Source organism: Pollicipes pollicipes, unplaced genomic scaffold (genome assembly GCF_011947565.3).
Source record: "Pollicipes pollicipes isolate AB1234 unplaced genomic scaffold, Ppol_2.1 Scaffold_5724;HRSCAF=6776_pilon_pilon_pilon, whole genome shotgun sequence".
NCBI classification, from domain to species: domain Eukaryota; kingdom Metazoa; phylum Arthropoda; class Thecostraca; order Pollicipedomorpha; family Pollicipedidae; genus Pollicipes; species Pollicipes pollicipes.
The window spans coordinates 4,569,936-4,589,339 of record NW_023596746.1 but is presented as its reverse complement, the minus strand read 5'-3'; the positions used below and the strand labels follow the sequence as shown (position 1 = coordinate 4,589,339).

Genomic DNA, 19,404 nt, shown 5'->3' with positions numbered 1-19,404 from the left:
ATGGGTCCGTCATATAAAACCAAGTTTTCTGTACGGTGATAATGATGGGAGCTAATGCTGCAAAAGGGCCTTCACTTCAGACCACTTGGAAATAAGACCGCAACGATTTCACTGTAGGACAAAAGACATTTTAATTCAGAAGTGGACGGACCCATCGCCACCGGTTGGTGGGAATGAGCCAGACGGGGCAGACCGAGACCACCCCATCGCCACCCTCACTGGCGGACGGCACCGACGGTCTTCGTTCGGACGTGTTGCGACAGGTGTTGTACTGGAGGTAGGGGAGGGGTCTTTCGTGTGGCCGCCAGAGGGACCCGGCTACCGAGCGTTCGTACCCGGAGGGCTTTAACGCCAGCAGGCCTTTGCACGGGAGGGCACGGGGGCCGTGTGTCCGAACGCCGGGTCAGAGACGGCTCGAGGGGGCAAGTTTGCTGGGTTTGTGTGTTTGCTGGACGGACACGTGTGTCGTCCAGACACCGTCGCGAAAGCGTGTGAACCAATGGAATGGGCCTGGGGCGCGCGAGGGCTATTAAGCGAAGTGGTAGCCAAAGCGGGGCTGGTAGCACTTCCGTCGTCTATGTCCAAGAGAGATTAAATGTCGGAGGCCGAATTCGTACCTAATTCAGTATCGCCCCCAAGCCTACCAGGCTTCCCCACAGCGGAGGAGCAGGGAGAGAACAACAAAAGCTAAGTGATAGGTAGATGTTCAGAACAGACGGGTACGGGAAAATGACGAAAACGACCATAAGAAAATAACGGCTTGTTGGCTTAAGACTGTAACAGGAACAAACCAGTGCATGTCTCGCCAGTCGGGTATAGCCACCAAACGGTCCGACAATAATTTCCTGACAATCACGATTGCTTGGTTGCCTGGCCTGGAGGGCCAACGGCCGAACCTTAGCCCGCGCAGGAACTCTTCGGAGTGTGTACTGGGCGCCCGGTCGGGGCTCCGCTCCAGGGGGCCCATCGGCCCACTCTTGGCTGGCGCCCGCATCCTGCCCCGGACAACCGAGGCGTCGCGAGAATGCAGGAAGAAGCTAGAAAGAGGATAAACAATTTGGTTGCTTAGATTAGAACCCTCTCGACCAGGAGTGATCATTTCGGGGCTCTGAGATGAAGGAGGATGGATAACGGTGGGGCAAGATTGCATGCGCCTGGAAGTCACGCCCGCGCAGGGATCTCTCGAAGTGTGCGATGAGTGCCCGGTCGGGTTCCCCTTCCCAGGAGGCCTCTCGGCCCACTCGTGGCTGACGCATGCAGCGTGCCCAGGATGACCGAGAAGTCAGGAGGATTCAGGTTAAAGTAAGAAAGAGGATGACAAGGTTCGGCCAGGTCAAATCACATTTTGTGCTACATAATATAAGAAGTTGGATGTCGTTGCTAATTATAACGGAAATGCGCCTTACAATCGAATGCTCTAAAAATGGCGCGATAACGGAACACGCAAATACAAGTTAACTTCCTGAAATCACGGATAGATATGTAAGAACCCCAATACAAATTGTCAAAACACGACCACATAGCGATTTTGGGCTCTGCGAACACTTCAGGCGCGGCCACCGCCATCTCCCGGCAAGCTGAAGAACTACATGAGTGCTAGGGCTCCGTTCGATCTGTAGTCAGCACGGTTGTCAGCTAGGATGCGTGACGTCATGTGCGCTGGCAGAGCGTTCGATGTGTGAGCTGACGGCTTTTTTACTTTACGTTCCCCTTGTCCTTTACATTTTAACCACTTCAGACCACAGACTAACTCAGGCTTATCGATGACCATGACCCACTACCTATAAAGTGGTGTTCGGACGTGTGGATCCGTAAGCTGAGTAATTGTTCCCATTTCGATCTCATTTGAATTTCTTCCCTTCTCATTTCAAGTGTTCGCTCATTTTTGTGTGGAAAAGGTCTATTGAACCTTCTCTGCTGGCATGATGCCCATCCTTTTATTTAACTTCCACTTGTACTGTCAAAGCCCATGTTCGAGACTAGTGGTGTTTTGTTCCTTTTCTCCATTATTTTCGATTTCTCCAACGTCATTAAGTAACTGGGGAACACACGACACCTAGCACTGCCGCTTACCTTTTCATGGCTTCTCTTGGCAGTTCCATTCTCTTCTTATCTATCCTACGATGCATTCCTCCAAAATTAGAGGAAAGTGCCCCCGCCCCACCTAAAGTACCCATTATCGCAAGACCTACCAAACCAAACTCTCGCTTCTTTATCACAGTGATGTTTTAAAAACCTGTAGCCTTTCTCACAAAGGCAGTTTTTTTGTACATTTGTATTGTAGTTTGTGAATTTGTATGTGTAGTTGTAAAAATGTGTTTCATGGAGCAGAAACTTACAAATAACAACTACAAATTACAATTATACAAAACCACACACAAAAATTGACAAATCTCTCGAGAATGTCTACAACCATACCTTGGCATGTTTCATAAAGGCCAGCTGATTTTCCAGCCGCGGTGCATTTGTAAGATTGAAAGTACAAATTACAACTACAAATCAACGATGGCCCACCCCATTGTAGAATAGGTGATCGTAAGCTTAAGGCAATGCCAGTAGCGAAAATGGATTGCGGACGCAAAGCTCGCAGAGGAAGGAGGCTTGCAAGAATCCCCCGGGGCAAACTAAACAAGTACTCAGAGGGAGCGGAACGGCAAACAAGCTCACAGAACACAGCGCTCAGATGAAGCAACCCAGCGATGGTGTTGACGGATTTAATCATCTCTAACACCGCGCATGGCCCGTGCAACCAAGCGTGCAGCAAATTTATTCCTTTGCGCTATTATACATCACTATAAGTGACCTTGGTAGCCGCACCGATCCGATCGAAATCCTGCGTCGTCTTGTGCTCGCGCGTTGATGGGCTGGGGAGGGGGGGGGGGGGCGGGAAGGATACCAAGGTGATCATTTTCTGTGAGTAGGTCTACTGGCATCTAAGTCACTGCCAGGATGAAATGACTGTACCAATAGATTATGAAATGTCTTAATTTTAAGTGTAGTTTCTCCTCATGCAAGCGAAAACAGGAATCCTATCAAACTGCGGGCATGCGACGACACCCACCTTAACGCCAAACAGGAACAGCTATCGCCGGTTGTGAACGATGCATGAATCCCATGTATGCGAGTAGAATATAGGTGTGTACCATGGTAACAGAACACTAGTATTATCCTGGTTCACTGAGTCACTGCTTCGCTGGTTGCCATGACCTTGTCAATATTATGTGTTTACTTCTGCTTAAAACTGTAAGACGCACGGTGAATACAATGACAAATGCACTTGAGTGCTGGTATTGGGGAACATAATGTTCTGTTCCTTGACACTTTCGATACATTTCTTTTGTTTCTGTTTACAAACCGCGGTATTTATGATGATCCATAGCATCATTTGTTTTTTATGCGCTCGTCCGACATGGACAGTGTCAGCTGGCGGGTGAAACAGGGTGGGGGGGGGGGGCATCATTGAATTTCCTATTGGTGGAATCCCGTTTGGCTCAGCACAGGGCAATGACATCACTGGTGCCCTGTGTCATTGGCCCCCGCCGCTGCCGTCTCCATTGCCGTGGCGTAGCGGAAACGTAAGGTAGATGCAGCATTCAAAGTCATTGGAGGCAAGGCAATTAATAGTCCTTCAAACTTTGATTAGAAGTATCAAGCAAAGTCGTGCTGGTTTGGTTAGTGTTTCTATTCTGCAAGCGGAGACGTTACCTTTTCTAAGTGATTGGGGATAAGCCCAGGACCCAGGTGGAATGCATGTTTTGTGACAGGGTGAGCCATTTTCCGCACTCCCAAGCAAATTATTTAGCGACATTACGCCCTTATGAGGAACTGTAAACCTAACGTCGCCCGAAATAATTTTTACCAACTCTTAGGCCACTTGATTTTAATGTACAGTAGTTTTTCAAGTTAGTGGCACGGAATAGTCCTTTATTTTAGTAGAACGGTCATCAACCGCAGGTCATGTCTGAAGAAGGTCCCTGTGATATTTATATTTTCCGGAGATTTTGTAGCATTGGGGTCAAAACACTTGTGAAGGGGGAGGGGCAACCAAATATGGTAGCCAGGTGTCAAACGAGGGCCCTCACAAACTCACAAAGGGAACAAATCGCCGTCCACAAGATTTTAGTCTTCAAACCCTGCTGTCGCTGCTGTTTGATTGTTTTGGAGGAGCACAGTCAAGGGGCGCTCCATTCTGCCCACGTCTTCATCTTTACCACAGCGCTCTTAAAAAAATAAAACTGGCGTGATGCGTTATCGTCGAGGTATGCTCCCAACCTCTTAAGAAAATATCGATTGCACACCTGCTGTTGAAACGAACTAATGTTAAGTGGGCGCGGAGGCTAGCTAAGCACAGATGAAAAAGAGGCACTTTGTCTTATCATGGGGCTACAGCGCCTGACAAGGGATCCTGTGTCAGCAAGGGAATCCAAGTCGGCAGCGAGCCCGTTTTCAAGGAAAGGACGGCGACGGGACCTGGAATGTCAGCGGGCCTCTTGCATTGTTGGGACCCCCGACAATAAAGGGAGATGGGAAATAGGGCAATAATAGGGCCAGCATTGCTTGACACAATGGAATGGCTATGTATCAGACAGTGGGCCCAATAACCAACAAACGGCCTTGCTCCGCTTTGCCCAGGGGCCTGACTTTGTTAAAAGTGATCCCTGTGTCATTTAGTAGACCCCTTGTACCTGCAAGAAATTATTGTGCGTCACTGAAAGCCTTTACTCCGAGTCGCACTAACTGCTCCCGTCAGAGGACGGCCGGCGCCATAAAGGAGATCAGTGTTCCCTCAGAGGGCCTCCGAACCGATCATGAGGCCCGGCGCCCGTGTCACCAGAATGTCGCACCATAGGTATTCTGTGGCTCCCAGTGTTTTACTGACGGCGCCGCCTGAACCAAACAAGTATGTGTTGTCAGTGTCCATTCCATGGCCCCCTCATGAACACGCCCGTCGGAATAAGTGGATAAAAACAGAAACGAAAGAAAAGGAAACTCTGGGGTCCGCTCAAAACTTGGGAACTTTCACCAGGGGCCTTACATAAAGCTCTGTGTCACTCATGCTCCACCAGGATGCTGGGTGCGACCCTGGGCACGTGCACATGGGTTACACAGAAACCGGCTGGAAGGAACGGGGACCGTGAGAACGGCGAGCCCGACTGCCTGGGCCTGACTGCATGCATTGTCACCAACATCCTGCTACGTATGAACGATGTAATTTAGGTTAGGTTCACTGAATTTGCACCGAACTTTCGTTTGATAGTGCAACGCATTTTTAAGGACAGAAGGAAGAAAGGGTGGCTTTTCCCAGCAAAATTGGCATGAATGCAGCTGTGACCAACGGAAACGCAAATATCCAGATCGCAATGTGCATCGCGCGAGGCTGTGCGCTGCCCTCGCTGTATCAAGACTCCAGTGACGTCACGTCAACGTTGGGCGTATGGGCTGCTAAAAAGCCGGTCAGGCGTACTTCTTATACGTCCTTGGCAAGGCCGGTGATTGGCGGCGACAAATTACACACGGCGCGGAGTTTTACAACTACAATTCTACAACCCGCGCTAGTTTTATGAAACAGTTGTAAGTTGTAGTTTGTAAATTCTAAATTACAACTTACAAACACAAACTATTTGTAACAACTCTTTGTGAGAAAGGCTACTGGTAGCTCTTTCTCTCCATGCTAACGGGCTGACAAAAAATCCTGGCATCCTTGTCAGCCGGCGCGTGGCTTTGTGTTCCCATGACGTAACGCAAGGCGAAAACTGTGCCGCTATTGGTGCTGATAAAGGTCCTGACGGCGGATCGAATGCGTGCTAGGTTGGAAATTTCGCACAGCCAATTTGGCATCAACTCAGTATCATACGAATGTTTTATGACGCAATCAAACAATGACGTTTTGGGCAGCATACTTACTAAATAAAGACATTTTGTTGTCTGAAGTAGTCTCTTCCTCTTAAAAGTATACCGATATTTATAAGTGAGGATCCTTCATTACATTTGATGCTTGCTTAAATATCTTCATATGTAGAACATTCACTTAAAACAATACCTCCAGGCATATCAAGGGTTAATTACTCAATATCATAATTCTGAACATACAATGCCGTAATTGCTCTGACTTGAAAATGCCACCTACAGCAGTTTTTTGACAAAGAGCTGCTAAAGAGGGACGGCTTTTCATTGCAAGCGCTGCATCGAACCATCAACCAAGACATGACATAATAATCAGGGCAATCGAGCGATCTTTTGTCTTGTGCTGCCTATAGCGTATGGATGGTCCTTTCCAACTTTTGATGACATAAACTGCAAGAGCGTATCATATTTGCACACGCACGTGAAGTCGCAATAGTCGCTGTCAAAGCTACATGCTTTGATGAACTCCCTGGCTGTCATTCCTGCTTGCAGGATCTCTTGCCGAGACGGCGCGAAGACCTCGGGTACCTCACTGCCGTCAATCGTCTTCATAGCTAACAGAACGGTGGCAAAGTCATCCAGAGAGGCGTTATAGAACTCTGAAAGGAACAGTCAATCACTAAGATTTAATTCATATTTGCATTCGGCGTTCCCAACTTGCATGAGCAAAGCATACGTTTGTTGAGCCATGTCTTCCCCATCATGGTTGACCTAAATATATTGAACTCAATAGCATTGGGAATTATGGAGGGCATTAGCGAAGCTTACGTCGGCGACATTTCGCTTATGTGTCACGAAAAGCAATGACGCAAGAATAATAAATGTCTCAAAATATGCCACCTAAGATGCGTTGCGCCATGTTTCCAACATTTCACCACGAAAACTAGGAAAACGACTTTCTAAGATGGGTGGCAGCTTTTAAGTGACCCGGAGTGGGACCGGATCGCGCGTGCTTTGCATTTCATGTAATAACTGTTCTGGAATTCCTTTCTGCTTCTATCTCTCCCCCTCTTACGTAAAAACAGGTGTCTAAAAAAAACAGCTGTCTCAATACTGTTCAAGAAGGTTAACACAAAACAGGTGAAAGTTCAGTGAAGAACGTGAACAACCAAAAGTTTGTGCAACGCTCAGCTTTGAAAGGTGAAATATTTTCAGGTGTTTAACGAACGATTCATCAAAACATGAATGTCGACCCTGTCGTCGACATCGTTACAGTCTCGGTCACCGCAAGCATTGCGCGAGAAAATAGCAACTTACCGCAACAGAACCACGTGAAAATTGCTGTTTACTTCTAACGCCCAAGAACAAACCACGTTCCACACATTAACACAAATGATGACGGCCGTCAAGCAATTTTTCCATGGACAAACCTTTCAAACCGGGCTATCGCCATCAACTCACGCGTCTGGAGATTGTCGGGGAGGGATCCGTACATGTATGCGCCGGAGGAGGTCATATATGAGGTGGAGGAGAATGAGTTTTCCGCTTCTTCTGTGCTGAATCCTGAAAAACCACGCTACTGATCTTTTGGCTCATATATGCACCACGAACAGCTCAGTAGCAGGATACCATCCAGGACGGTCGACGCCGGCTGAGGGCAGGAATTCGCCGATCAGGTGCAGTAATTACGACTGAAGACGGAAGCCGAGCGGGTCTTGGCATGAGCTACCAGGAAACTGCTTCCGGTGGCCGGGCCGGCATGCTCAGGTCCGGCCTGAGCGGGCCGGGCCCGTTGTAGGCCAAAACACAAGATAATACCACTAGTCACGCTTCTGACTAACGTATATCTCTGCAGTCACTGACAACAAGGCATACATTCCAGTGTGGTGTGGTGTCGTGCATTCCAGCGATGTTATCACACCATTACGTCGCCGCTAGATCATGTTGCGATACGTTAATTTTTAAATTACGAAGAACCTGAAAGACATGGATCGAAGCAAAATGTCCAAAGCAGACAACAAGACGAGCTAGACAACAGCGACAAGATACTAAGGATGATGAGATTGACAAAAGTGTTGGTTTATGTGCGCCATCTGACACATTGGGGCGCAAAAGATCGATTTGCCCGTTTCGCAAGTTAAGGGCTGATGTGCTGCATAGTTAACGGTCGACGCACCCTAAAGCCCCTTAAGTATTGATGTTGGATGTCGGCGGCCGAAGCATAAAAGGACATGAAACCAACCGTGCGACGAAAGCCATACACAGTCTGTAAAGCACCAAGCAGACTTTGTAGGGTCCGATTCCAAGGGGCACCAATAACAGACTGCGTTGTGGTCAATCCGCCTTTTTGGAATCGGGTATCGAGTACAGCATGCTTTGGCCTTAAACTGAGAGAAGGGGCGCAAAAATGCATAGGCATATAGCATGACATATTGGGACAAATATGGGCTGAAATTTGCGCTTTTGCACTAGATCGGTCTCAGCAACAAATAGCTTCAATCATCCCAAATCCATGAGCTGTCAGAACTGACATTGTCAGGACTTGCCATGTCAAAAGCATGCTGGCTAGCTTTTATTCAGTTGCCTATCAAAGTGTCACACGTTTGGGCATATTTTGAAAAAGCATACCTTATAAATCCCTGGGACTAGCTAGTCTAATAAAAGCATCGGATAGTGCCGCTGCAGCACCGTCAAAACACAAGGATACCAATTTTAATTATTTTCTAGCCCAAATTACGCTGCCAACGCTTTGTAACAGCACTAATCCTCTTTCGTGCAGTTGCGACCACCGTCGACATGGGATAGACTGTCGTCGGCTGATGGAATAGAGAAGCGTTAGTGATCGGCCCAGCGGGCAAAGGCCTGTTACCGATAAGTGCAGCTACGCTGAGAAGAGAAGTTAAGAGAAGTGCAGTTGAAGTTAAGCCAGTGTTTAAGCCAGCTACGGTTAAGTGTTAAGAGAAGTGCAGGTAAATTTTGAGCCGGTGCGTCACATGCATGACGTGATTCTCTCATTTCCAAAGTCAAAGTGCGCCTCGAAAAGGGCCACTATGGTTAACGCCATAGAGGAAAAATTAAAGCTTAGTGTAACGTTTCGTTGAATTCGCAGGATAATGAATCCATGTTCGCGTATCTCTTTTTTCTAAACAGAGCGTAGCTTTCGTGGTACCTACTTCACAAGCATCTTGAGACATCATTGTGTTCAAAACATTACCGAACACACACGTTGAAAAAATGAAGGCAAATGAGATGCATTACTTTCATAGTCATGAACAATGAGTCAAACGAGATTTCTCCAACTATGTCGACTTCTTCCAATGGAAAGGCTTATTTTGAGTTAGACTTATGGCCGCTACGATTGCTTGATCGTTTGCTGGGAATACCAGTCTTTGTTCTGTTATTCGTTCTGGTGGGGGTCGATTTGACTCCTCTTGAGATCTCAAATACTAAGAGAACTAGACATACCGAACTAACGAGGTGGGTTAGTCTGTGCTAGCATTTGAGGTTCAAAGATCATGATCCTCGTTTTAAATGAGGCCGAATAAATTCAAATTCAATACTGGTGTCCCAAGTGCCTATAGATCTCATGCAACCGCCTTAAACCTAGGTACCTCCTTTAAGTGTCGCTGGTGTTCATTTTAGGTCACTAACCCTGTTTAAACTTCAGAAGGTCATGGCACCAAAAAACTACGAGATTGTTTTGATCTCTAAATTTTACTTAAGAATCAAGGATTGAGCTAGGTGGTACGTTCCCACAAACAAAGGAATGAGAAGGGTCATTTTAAGTCATTGGCCTATTCTGCCCTTTAGGAAGTCCACAAAAGACGTCTTTTGTGGTCCCTGTTTTCAAGAAATTGAAAATGAGCACCGGAAGGCATCCCTTAAAGTAAGCTCCTCAGTAAAAAGCAGGTTGGTTTTGACCTTGGTCTGACTTTCATACCTGATCCTAGGCCGGTGGAATGTTTTGCGGGCATATATGGCTGCGTCTAAACACCCCGTCATCACGTCAGATTGAACGCTTCCCTAAAAATTATTTTTGTTGACAGCCATGGCCTGACCTTGGCCTTCCATAGGTCAGCGATCTTGCGAGGTAAATTCGATTTTGCTATACTAAAAGATCTCTATGCAGCGTTAGACGCGGTTTCACCGCGACTTTTGAAAATTATGTTGTGAAAGCCATTGGGGTCAAAGATACTCGCACCCTGGTGCACTTTAAAGTAAAACAAAACATCAGCACTATTTCACTTATCCTTTCGGAAAATGGTAGTCAACTTTCCCGAATGAAGTAGTTTGCATGCATAACTGATGCGTGATGCGTCGTGCCTGTTTATTTGAAATCGCTTGCGTGTTTGAATGAAGCGTGATGCGTGATGCCTGTTTACTTGAATTCGTTTGCATTTACACGTGTTTTTCGTGTGTTCTAATTTTAAATAACATATACACTATGTCGCAGTAATGGCTGGCAATTGCTCCATTTTCCATCTCCTGAATGCTAGTGAACCGTAAAAAGCTGGGGCTGATTGTTTGAAAAAACCTGAAACTTGAGTAGAATCATCGGCAAGCAATTTTGAATATACTACTACTCTTCGTTTTCATAGCATCATGTTACCGAAAAACCTTCGCATCTACATCTCCATCTATATTTCCCTGGTTTTTCTACGAGGAATGAGGCTACTACTACTGTCTCATCTTCTATGAGATGATATGTTAATTAGTCTAGGCCATGCGGTTGTTTCCTTACGTTTCCACTTCTATTTCAACCATATGACTCACTGACACAATATTATTAGGAATGATCGACTGATGATTCAGTTCATGATACAAAAAATGCGATTCAGCTCATGGCTCAAAGGGTCATGCTTCAAAGTGAGACGACCCAACTCACGACTCACCCAAAAACAGCTGTTTCGAGCCGATTCATGACTCAACCTGAGTCAAACACAAGACTGGCGGCTGGCTTTTCTTACCAATGTGTTTGGCATCAATCGTCGAAACCCGATTTCAGTACCCAACGCACGGTAGACGTTATGTGACTTCAGACGTTGTTGGGCGTCTATGACATCAGTAAGACAGAGTTTAAAAGAAGTGCTCTTCATTGCTATGGGGGTTTTGAACTGAAACAGCAATCTTGAAAACCTTTCGGTGCATTTCACAGTCCTGCCCTGATTAAAACCTTCACCCCTCTATTTTCTGATCTACACGTCCGCGAAAATGGGAAAAGTATTTCGAGTGGAGTATTTCAAGGTCACTTGGGCGTTGTTGACGTTATAATAACGTTATTAACATCCTGCCATTTTATATTCTATGTGGCGGACAAAGCCGAGAAAAATATGATGGTCAAATCGTTCATATCTGGCCTTCGTGAGCATGACTTCAAGATATAATAGCCTCAGTTGGCTCTTAATCAATGTTGTGCAAGGTACGATGATGTAATCAAACAATAAACCATCGAGGAGCATATTTACAAGTGGTGTCGAGGACAGTCTTTCCCTCTGAAAAGCATATCATTAGCTATAAGTGTGCTCGCTTCATCATGTGTGATGTTTGTTTCAATATCTCCACATGTGGAGCATCCCCTTTAAGCTGATGTCGGCGACCACTGAAGGCTGACGCGGAAACCCCGGCTGGTGGCCAGAAGGCTGGGTGCAGCATGCAGCGCAGCACTCCGTTATACAACTGGCGGTCATTTTCAATCGATTACGTCCTTGTTTGCTCAGTCGGCTGGCATCAATCGACAGGTGTTCATATCTGTTCCATGGAATATTTGCGTCGAAGCAGAGGTCATCACATTTCAATGTTTTTTCCAACTGCAGACGAATAATCAATTCGTCACATCTTTGGCTGCTATTTGTTTTGGCTGCTATATGGGACCGGTTTGTTTTCAATATTCCAAAAAAGCATCCTGTAAAAATATCGCCAATTGGTGCAATCAGTCAATCTGCTTTTAGAAACTAGATCCGAGCCAACAGGGCTTATTAACTGTGTAACTAAAAACAAGCAGCATGCGGGAAAACAGAAACTAATTAAGTAAGCACGGTACAGATGCGGAGCTCTAAAAGCGTGACTGACTCAGTCAGCTACACTCAGCTGAACATCACATCGCAGCCCTCACTTTTCTGTTCCTCTTACCCGTGAAACAATTATGAGAAATCTTCTGGTAAAATTGATCTCATGGGAGCTTCAGTTTTAATGCTTTGTATGTACTCACTCTCCAAAAGGTCCGGGGAGAAGGGCAGGCTCACCGTTGGGGGAGGGAAATTGTACAGGGGACAGTGCCCCCCTCCCAAAGGAATAAAGTTGACACCTGTGTCCACGTGCCTTAGTTCTTAAATGCTATCTTTTTTGTTAACCTTCAATCATGACCATAAGTGCAGCTTAAAAGTGGACTTATTGACTTGAAAGTTGGAAAGTGGGAAATATATAATCAATGTTTAGGTGATAACATCGTTTAACCGGTACCTCCTGGATACTGAAGGTCTAGCATTGTCAGTATACGAAGCCGTAACTAATAATTTGCCTTTTCGTGCATGTCTTTTCCGCATAGGATTAACCCATATTCACCAATCTCTGTTTCCCAGTGATCTGTATGATCAATATCTTTTGCTGTCCTCGGCCATCACCATCTGTTTAATTGCATCTTTGCTCATGTCCGTATTTGACTGTACCAATCTGCCAATGACCCCAAACAGGCAGGTGCCGTTCACATATGAAAACACGGAAAGACGAGCCATCAATTTTAGGACGTCGCTGTATGCATTCCAGTGCACAATGCACTTTTTTGCAGAGTATCCCATTCGATTACCTAGAGCATTTAGAACAGAGCTGTGCAAGCAATAACGTACTGCAATGGACTTAACAGTTTTGATTGGCTTGTAGCTTATTGTAGACTGTCCATAAAGACGTGGTTGGCTAGATTTACGGGCATAACAATGCTTCGAGTCCCGATAAATTTTTGCGTTGGTTGCTTAACAAATGCATTGACGTTTAATCCCGAAAGAGATATTGCGCGAGCTTGCGCGAAAACGGTATCGGGCTAAAACTGCACAATTATTTCCTGTCATGGCATTTAGCGGGAAACAGTAACTATGCCGGCGTCCGGGCATCCTCCATGAAACTCGGAAAACACTTAGAAGCGTGTTTTTGTACCACTCCTCACGGTATGGCTGTGTAAACTGCATATGAAAGCAAACATTTAATTTCCGCTACCGCCCTTATCTCCTAAGACGCGCTCTCTCCCTCTCTCTCTCTCGCTCTCTCTCTCTCTCTCTCTCTCTCTCTCTCTCTCTCTCTCTCTCTCTCTCTCTCTCTCTCTCTCCCTCTCTCTCTCTCTCTCTCTCTCTCTCTCTCTCTCTCTCTCTCTCCCTCTCTCTCTCTCTCCTCTCTCTCTCTCTCTCTCTCTCTCTCTCTCTCTCTCTCTCTCTCTCTCTCTCTCTCTCTCTCTCTCTCTCTCTCTCTCTCTCTTGCTCTTACCTCTTTTGTTTTTTTGGAGACCTGCGTGAATGTCGTGCGTGTAGTCAATCCTATACCCACAAGTTGAAGAGACGCAGCAAATATGACTATTGCGTTTGAACCACCATTGTAAAGCAAAATTATGAATGGGGCAGGTAGAAACGTGGAAAGAACTGTAATATTTTGCGCCAGCTCGCTTCTTGCCGATGTGAGTCACAATGGCACGCATTTGATGAGTTGCCGAACAGGTTTGTGAGCGCAATCGACATTAAGGAGCGGCGGTCATAGAAGAAACAAACACATAAGCCTAGGTTCACGCGGCTATGTTCGTTTGGGAGCCATGTTGGACCGTATATCCGGATCTAACCGGTTTGAAGGAAGGTTGGCTGACGCTTGCCGTCGCCGTAGGTTTGTGGAACATCACCGGGCATCGCACTACAGAGCAGTTGTGTTTGTCTGTAGTGAGCCGAAAATTAGTAACATTATTGCTATGGTATGTTATGGATAGCCAAAATATATTTGAATGGTTGCGATTAACGCAGCTAGTTTTTCTCCCTCTTTTCTATTCCCGAATTCATTACATAATGTCCTTGACAAACACAAAGCATGATTGCTATGTCGGACCATAAGCGTAATAAAGGGCTCATGCAGACTGTGCCCTGGGCCAATTTTCGATGAGAGAAAATGTCCTTAATAAATGTAAAGCATGATTGCTTTGTCGATAAGCCGGTAGTATTAGTCTCATTTGTTTGAGAAACCCAGGTGAATGGAGATATAGTTGGGCTGATATTTCGGCAAGATGCATTTATCGAAACGATAGCAGAAAGACTCAACGTTTTCTTCCGCTGTTGTCATCTTGCCGAAATATCAACCCAACGATATCTCCATTTTCCTTTTTTTTATCCGAGTAATAAAGCTAATACTACAATCATACCTATGTGAATATTGTTCTTCGCTAATGCACTGAACAACTTTTGATTGCTATGTCGGACTAGGACCATAATAAAGGGCTGATCCAGGCCATGCCCTAAGCCTTTTTTCGAGGAGAGCTGTGGCAACAGATGTCAGGCCGGTGACGAGCAGTGTTTGGTCAACAGTAGCAGTTCCGTCAGCCAGTCGGCATCTCGTCCCGGTGATTGACTATTTTCAGCGGAACGTCTCGTTCTCGTTAGCGGATAATTTGTCGCCATGTCCCGTGAATTGCTTGAATATATGGGTTCTTGGCTTTTTGATAAACATGCGTTTGTTTCTAGTTTGTTTCCGGTGAGGACTATACAAATTCGAAGAGTTTTTAAGATAAGCACGAATTAAAGTGAGATTTGCTATGCCTGAACATAACTGCTGAGTGAGAGCTCTGGCACTGATCGACAGATGAACGCCTGGGTATGAACACAACCGTTCTTCAAGTGACATAGTTTTGCCGTGTTAGACATCCACCGTGAACAACATAAAACATTCATAGGTGCATCTGCGTGTTGTTTTGTACAAACCTCGTTTGAAATTTACGTGTGTGAATGACAATTTTTTTGGTAGCATAACCGTTCAGCCGCTAGACATCTCGCCATTTTGCTGCGAGCGAAACATTTGCCTCTACTTTTTTCAGTGACGCCTTAAATTGTGCGTCGCGTACCTGCTCGTGCTACCTGGTGTGTTGTAGAAGCGCCAGGTTTGTGGTGATCCCTGTATGATGCTCCACACAGCAAATCTTTATACTCATCCAAAGTTTAACCATGTTTTTGCTCCTCTTTGGACCAAGCATGGACCAGGCCTTATCACGACAACGCTGCCGTTCAAATATAAAACCCCATATGTTTATTTCTGGCCACTTTCCGTTTTTATGTCATCGGATTCGTGTTCTGCTGAATTTAGATATTAAAATAAATAGTTGAAATTTGCACACGCTTTTAAATAAGAGAAAGGGCTAAATGCTTGCAAAAATTTGCACCGATGGTTTTAATCACTCAATTCGACATGACTAGCCGAATCAGACGATATAAAAAACGCAAAACGGCCAAGGATTAACATATGGGGTTTTACCTTTGGATAGTAGAAAGGATACAAGGGCTTTGCTTCTGGTAGACTGCCGGATACCTCCTCGGTAAAGAATCCGCCTGCATTGGGTGGGGCGCTGCGGATGTCAGTCATTCGCACCAGCGCACGCACCTGTCACCTCTGTCGAAGTCTCCGGAGATGTCGTCTCGGTTGTCGGCCACGGAGACGTCGTCTCGGCTGTTGACCCCGAAGATGCAGCCTCGGTTTTCGGCCATGAAGACGCCGTTTCGGCTGTCGACTCCGGAGATGTAATCTCGGTTGTCGACAGCGGAGACGTCATCTGGGCTGTCGACCGTGGAGACGTCATCTCCGTTGTCGACAGCGGAAACGTCATCTGGGCTGTCGACCGTGGAGACGTCATCTGGGCTGTCGACCGTGGAGACGTCATCTGGGCTGTCGACTGTGGAGACGTCATCTGGGCTGTCGACCGTGGAGACGTCATCTGGGCTGTCGACCGTGGAGACGTCATCTGGGCTGTCGGCCGTGGAGACGTCGTCACATCGTCCTCGGAGGGTCCCTGGTAAGCGGCGTCTTCAGGCGAGGACGATGTCGTGTCGCGCTTCCGACGTCTGCGAATACCGGAGGCACCGTGATGTGGTTTGATGTACCGTCGTGATGTGGTTTGATGCACCGTCGTCATGTGGTTTGATATACCGGCGTGATGTGGTTTATTCCACCGTGATGTGGTTTGGTATACCGTCGTGATGTGGTTTGTTCCACCGTGATGTGGTTTTGATGTACCTTCGAGGATGCTGTTTTTTCGGGTCGATGTCGATTGTGAAGATTATTCCAGCAACAATGCGCGAGGACCGCCCGCTGAATCTGATGCCGCTGTGTTAGAACACTCTCAAACTGGCCGGCTCCGAGCCACTGGCAGGCACATGGAAACAGGTCAACCACGTCTTGCTGTGTCTAGAGATCTGGCATTGCGGAGGGGTTTGAGATGTGCGCTCGCCGGTTGTCTATCCCAGCAAAACCTCCAAACCCCCAGCCGGCTTTTCTCCGGGCATCAGTACAATGTGATGCCTCGACCCGTTCGGCCCCCTTACTCGCGATTCATCTCCATGAGGGTGTGTGTCATTTTGAGTTAGTTCGTGTCGAGGGGAGGAGTTGTTGTTCTACTTACATTGTTGCGCATTGTCTGCTGTGCGTTACTCGGTTCCATGTGTGTTTCAGGTGTGGTGCCGTAACCAAAGTGCGTCAAACGGTGGTAGAGGGATGAAACTTACGGGGCACCGAGGACTGGGGCAGCGGCCACGTCACGTGACCAGGGATCACTGGGCTCGTTATCGCGACTTAAGGTGCCAATTGGATTCCAAATTTTTTGGAATTCCAAAAGTTTTTAAAGTCTCATTTAGAAATTGGACAACAAAGGCAGAAATCTGTTGAGTTTGGGACAGCCAATATCATTAAGTCGTGTCGCAATGGTATGCTTCTCAACTTATTGAACGAGATACACATAAATTGCCCGCGTTCATTTCCTCTTTTTTGTTCGGTTCCAGTGAGGGAATGCCCCGACGCCCAAAAATTACTGGTTTTATTGGTTAGTAGCCATGTCACATACAAATTTGGAAACTTTGGACAAGCTGATTTTTTGGACACTTTTTGGACGGACAGGTGGTCTATCCTTAGATTGAACTTTAGCCAAGCATTTCCAGAAAGCGGCACCTGTGGTCGTGACCGACGCCGCTCGCGCGAGGCGGTATAGTCAGTACCAAGACGCCAGCCCGTATGTGACGGGCCCTAGCAAAGATGATAGGACATTATTAAATATCATTGTGAGCCAGTGATTATTTGAAAACTGCAAACCGATGCGTTGCGTTGTTTTGTGTGTTTCAAGTCTCATTGGCGCCGATAAAATACTACTATACCTATGTTTACCACCGTGTTTTTGTAAACCTCTGCACGTGAAAATACTGAGCAGGTCCAGCTGAAATCGTAAAAGGGGACGAGTGCCGTCATAAGGACATACGACTTGACGGCTCCGGCCTGACCCGACCACGACACGTCTTGCGTAACATAATTAATGTGATGCCGAGTTCTGCCATCAATTTGCCTCGGCCACAGTGCTCAGCTCGAAAAAGCAGTCAGTGCACTGATTGCTTTCGTCGATTGTGCCACTACAGTACCACAACCAACGGATCATACTTTTTCGATAAAAACAACTATATACTAAGCGTAAAATGATGCGGTTAGGAGCATATGATATAAATGTGATTATTCAGTTATAAATGAATCTTGATGGTCTGTCTTGCATAGTCGCATGACAAAATATATTCCCAGAAGGTAATGTTGAGTAATGATGTCACTAATTAATTATAATTTTTGTCAGCTTACTTTTTGCCAATGAATGTCACGTGCACGCTGTCCCTTTTGCCGGGTATTTTACTTTTTTATACTAGTCAACACAGGGTCAGTAGTTGGATGGCTAGAGTACGCACGGTGAAGGGGAAGAGTGCGTCGCCTGGGCGTGTCGTCGCCGGAGGAGGAGGAGGGTGCGGCATCTGACTGTGCTGCTGCTGGAAGACAGCACGCTACCGAGTCCGCTGTTGTTCGCCACCTGGGTCTGCCTCCGCGGGGGGGGGGAGGAGGAGAGCGACACAGATGCCCCAAAGGCTCCTAGGTGACCCCCCTCCAGGCCACCGAGCCCGCTGCTCCGCCACCGGTCCTGACCACCGTGCGGCGTGGCGCAGCGCCGTGCTGCTCGGCGACGCGTCTGACACTGGTGCGAGGACATGACCGTGCTGGGACCAGACGCCGGCACACGGACCGATCATGACCGTGCTGGGACCGGACGCCAGCACACGAACCGACCATGATCGTACTGGGACCGGCCGCCGGCACACGGACTGACCGTGGCCGTGCTGGGACCAGACGCCGGCACAAGGACCGACCATGACCGTGCTGGGACTGGACGCCGGCACAAGGACCGACCATGACCGTGCTGGGACCAGACGCCAGCACACGGACCGACGACGCTGGATCGGCCCCGACACACCACGGGGTTTCGACGAGGCTGGCAGCGGACAGTGGACGCATGCGACCAGAAGGCGGCCGCCCATAGTTCTGTCAGTTCTGTCAGTCAGTAGTTCTGTTCCAGTGGTGCCGCCTGCTAGGTGCCAACGGCGACGGTACCAGCGACCACAGAGTCTGTCGTCGATGTTTCGAGGAGGCGGAATTATTAGGGTAGAAGGTAAATTGCAGCGAAAGTAGTATCCGGGTCGCTCAGTTACTTTGATTTTTATTCTATGAAATGACTGCATTGCTACCGCTCGTTGTTCAGTTTTCGTTGGCGTTTGATTGCATAAAAGACGTGCGTGACGGTCTTCCCAACGTCGCTGGGAGATGCTGTGGAGCCAGATGTGAATGCAGGCGGTCCGCCGATCCGACCGACCTGGTGACCGTATCTAGCAGGATGTTACGACCTGGTGATCGCATCCATGATTAATGTTACGACCTGGTAATCGTATCTAGTAGTAATTTGTACCGACCTGGTGATCGTATCTAGTAGTAATGTACCGACCTGGTGATCGTTATCTATTAATAATGTACCGACGCGGGATCATATCTGTTAGTAATGCACGGACATGGTGGCCGTATCTAGCAATAATGTACTGACCTGGTGGCGGTATCTAGTAGTTATGTCAGATGGGACCAGTTCCAAATGCTTGTTCAAGCCGATACCGAGGTGCATGTTAGCATCGTGTCAACAAATGGCCAATGTGGTTCTGAGTCTAAAACTAACGAATTTTTGAAATTTTCAGAAGCGCGTTGGCATGTATGCATCATCAGCGTATCAAATTCTTTCAGTGGATTTTTTTTCTGAACTGCCGAAATACCTTGGTCAGGATTAAATATTTTGCCATTGCCACAAACTGCCATCTATTATGCGGGAGATAGAATTAGTTAAAGCCCTAATTTTCACTCCGAAAAACCAAGGCAAAGTAAACCGTGGCTTATTTGTCAAATGCCAATGGTCAAAGGTATCCTGGGTAATTATACATACAGTAAAGTAATGACACTTATTTGTGTCAAGTAAAAGTATCGCATCCAATGCTC

General features: G+C 46.9%; 1 protein-coding gene across 1 annotated transcript in view; it reads right to left on the bottom strand.

Annotated features, from left to right (window-relative positions):
- The window catches only part of LOC119103624 (degenerin unc-8), a 33,535-nt gene extending 17,923 nt beyond the window's left edge, over positions 1 to 15,612 (bottom strand). Inside the window, exons 1-3 of the mRNA XM_037227222.1 lie at positions 15,457 to 15,612; positions 7,306 to 7,407; positions 6,326 to 6,503 (exon numbers count right to left, since the gene is read on the bottom strand). Of these exons, the coding sequence (XP_037083117.1) occupies positions 6,326 to 6,503; positions 7,306 to 7,360 (233 nt within the window). The 5' untranslated portion in view covers positions 7,361 to 7,407; positions 15,457 to 15,612. The remainder of the gene's footprint in view (positions 1 to 6,325; positions 6,504 to 7,305; positions 7,408 to 15,456) is intronic.
- Positions 15,613 to 19,404: the final 3,792 nt, after the last annotated feature.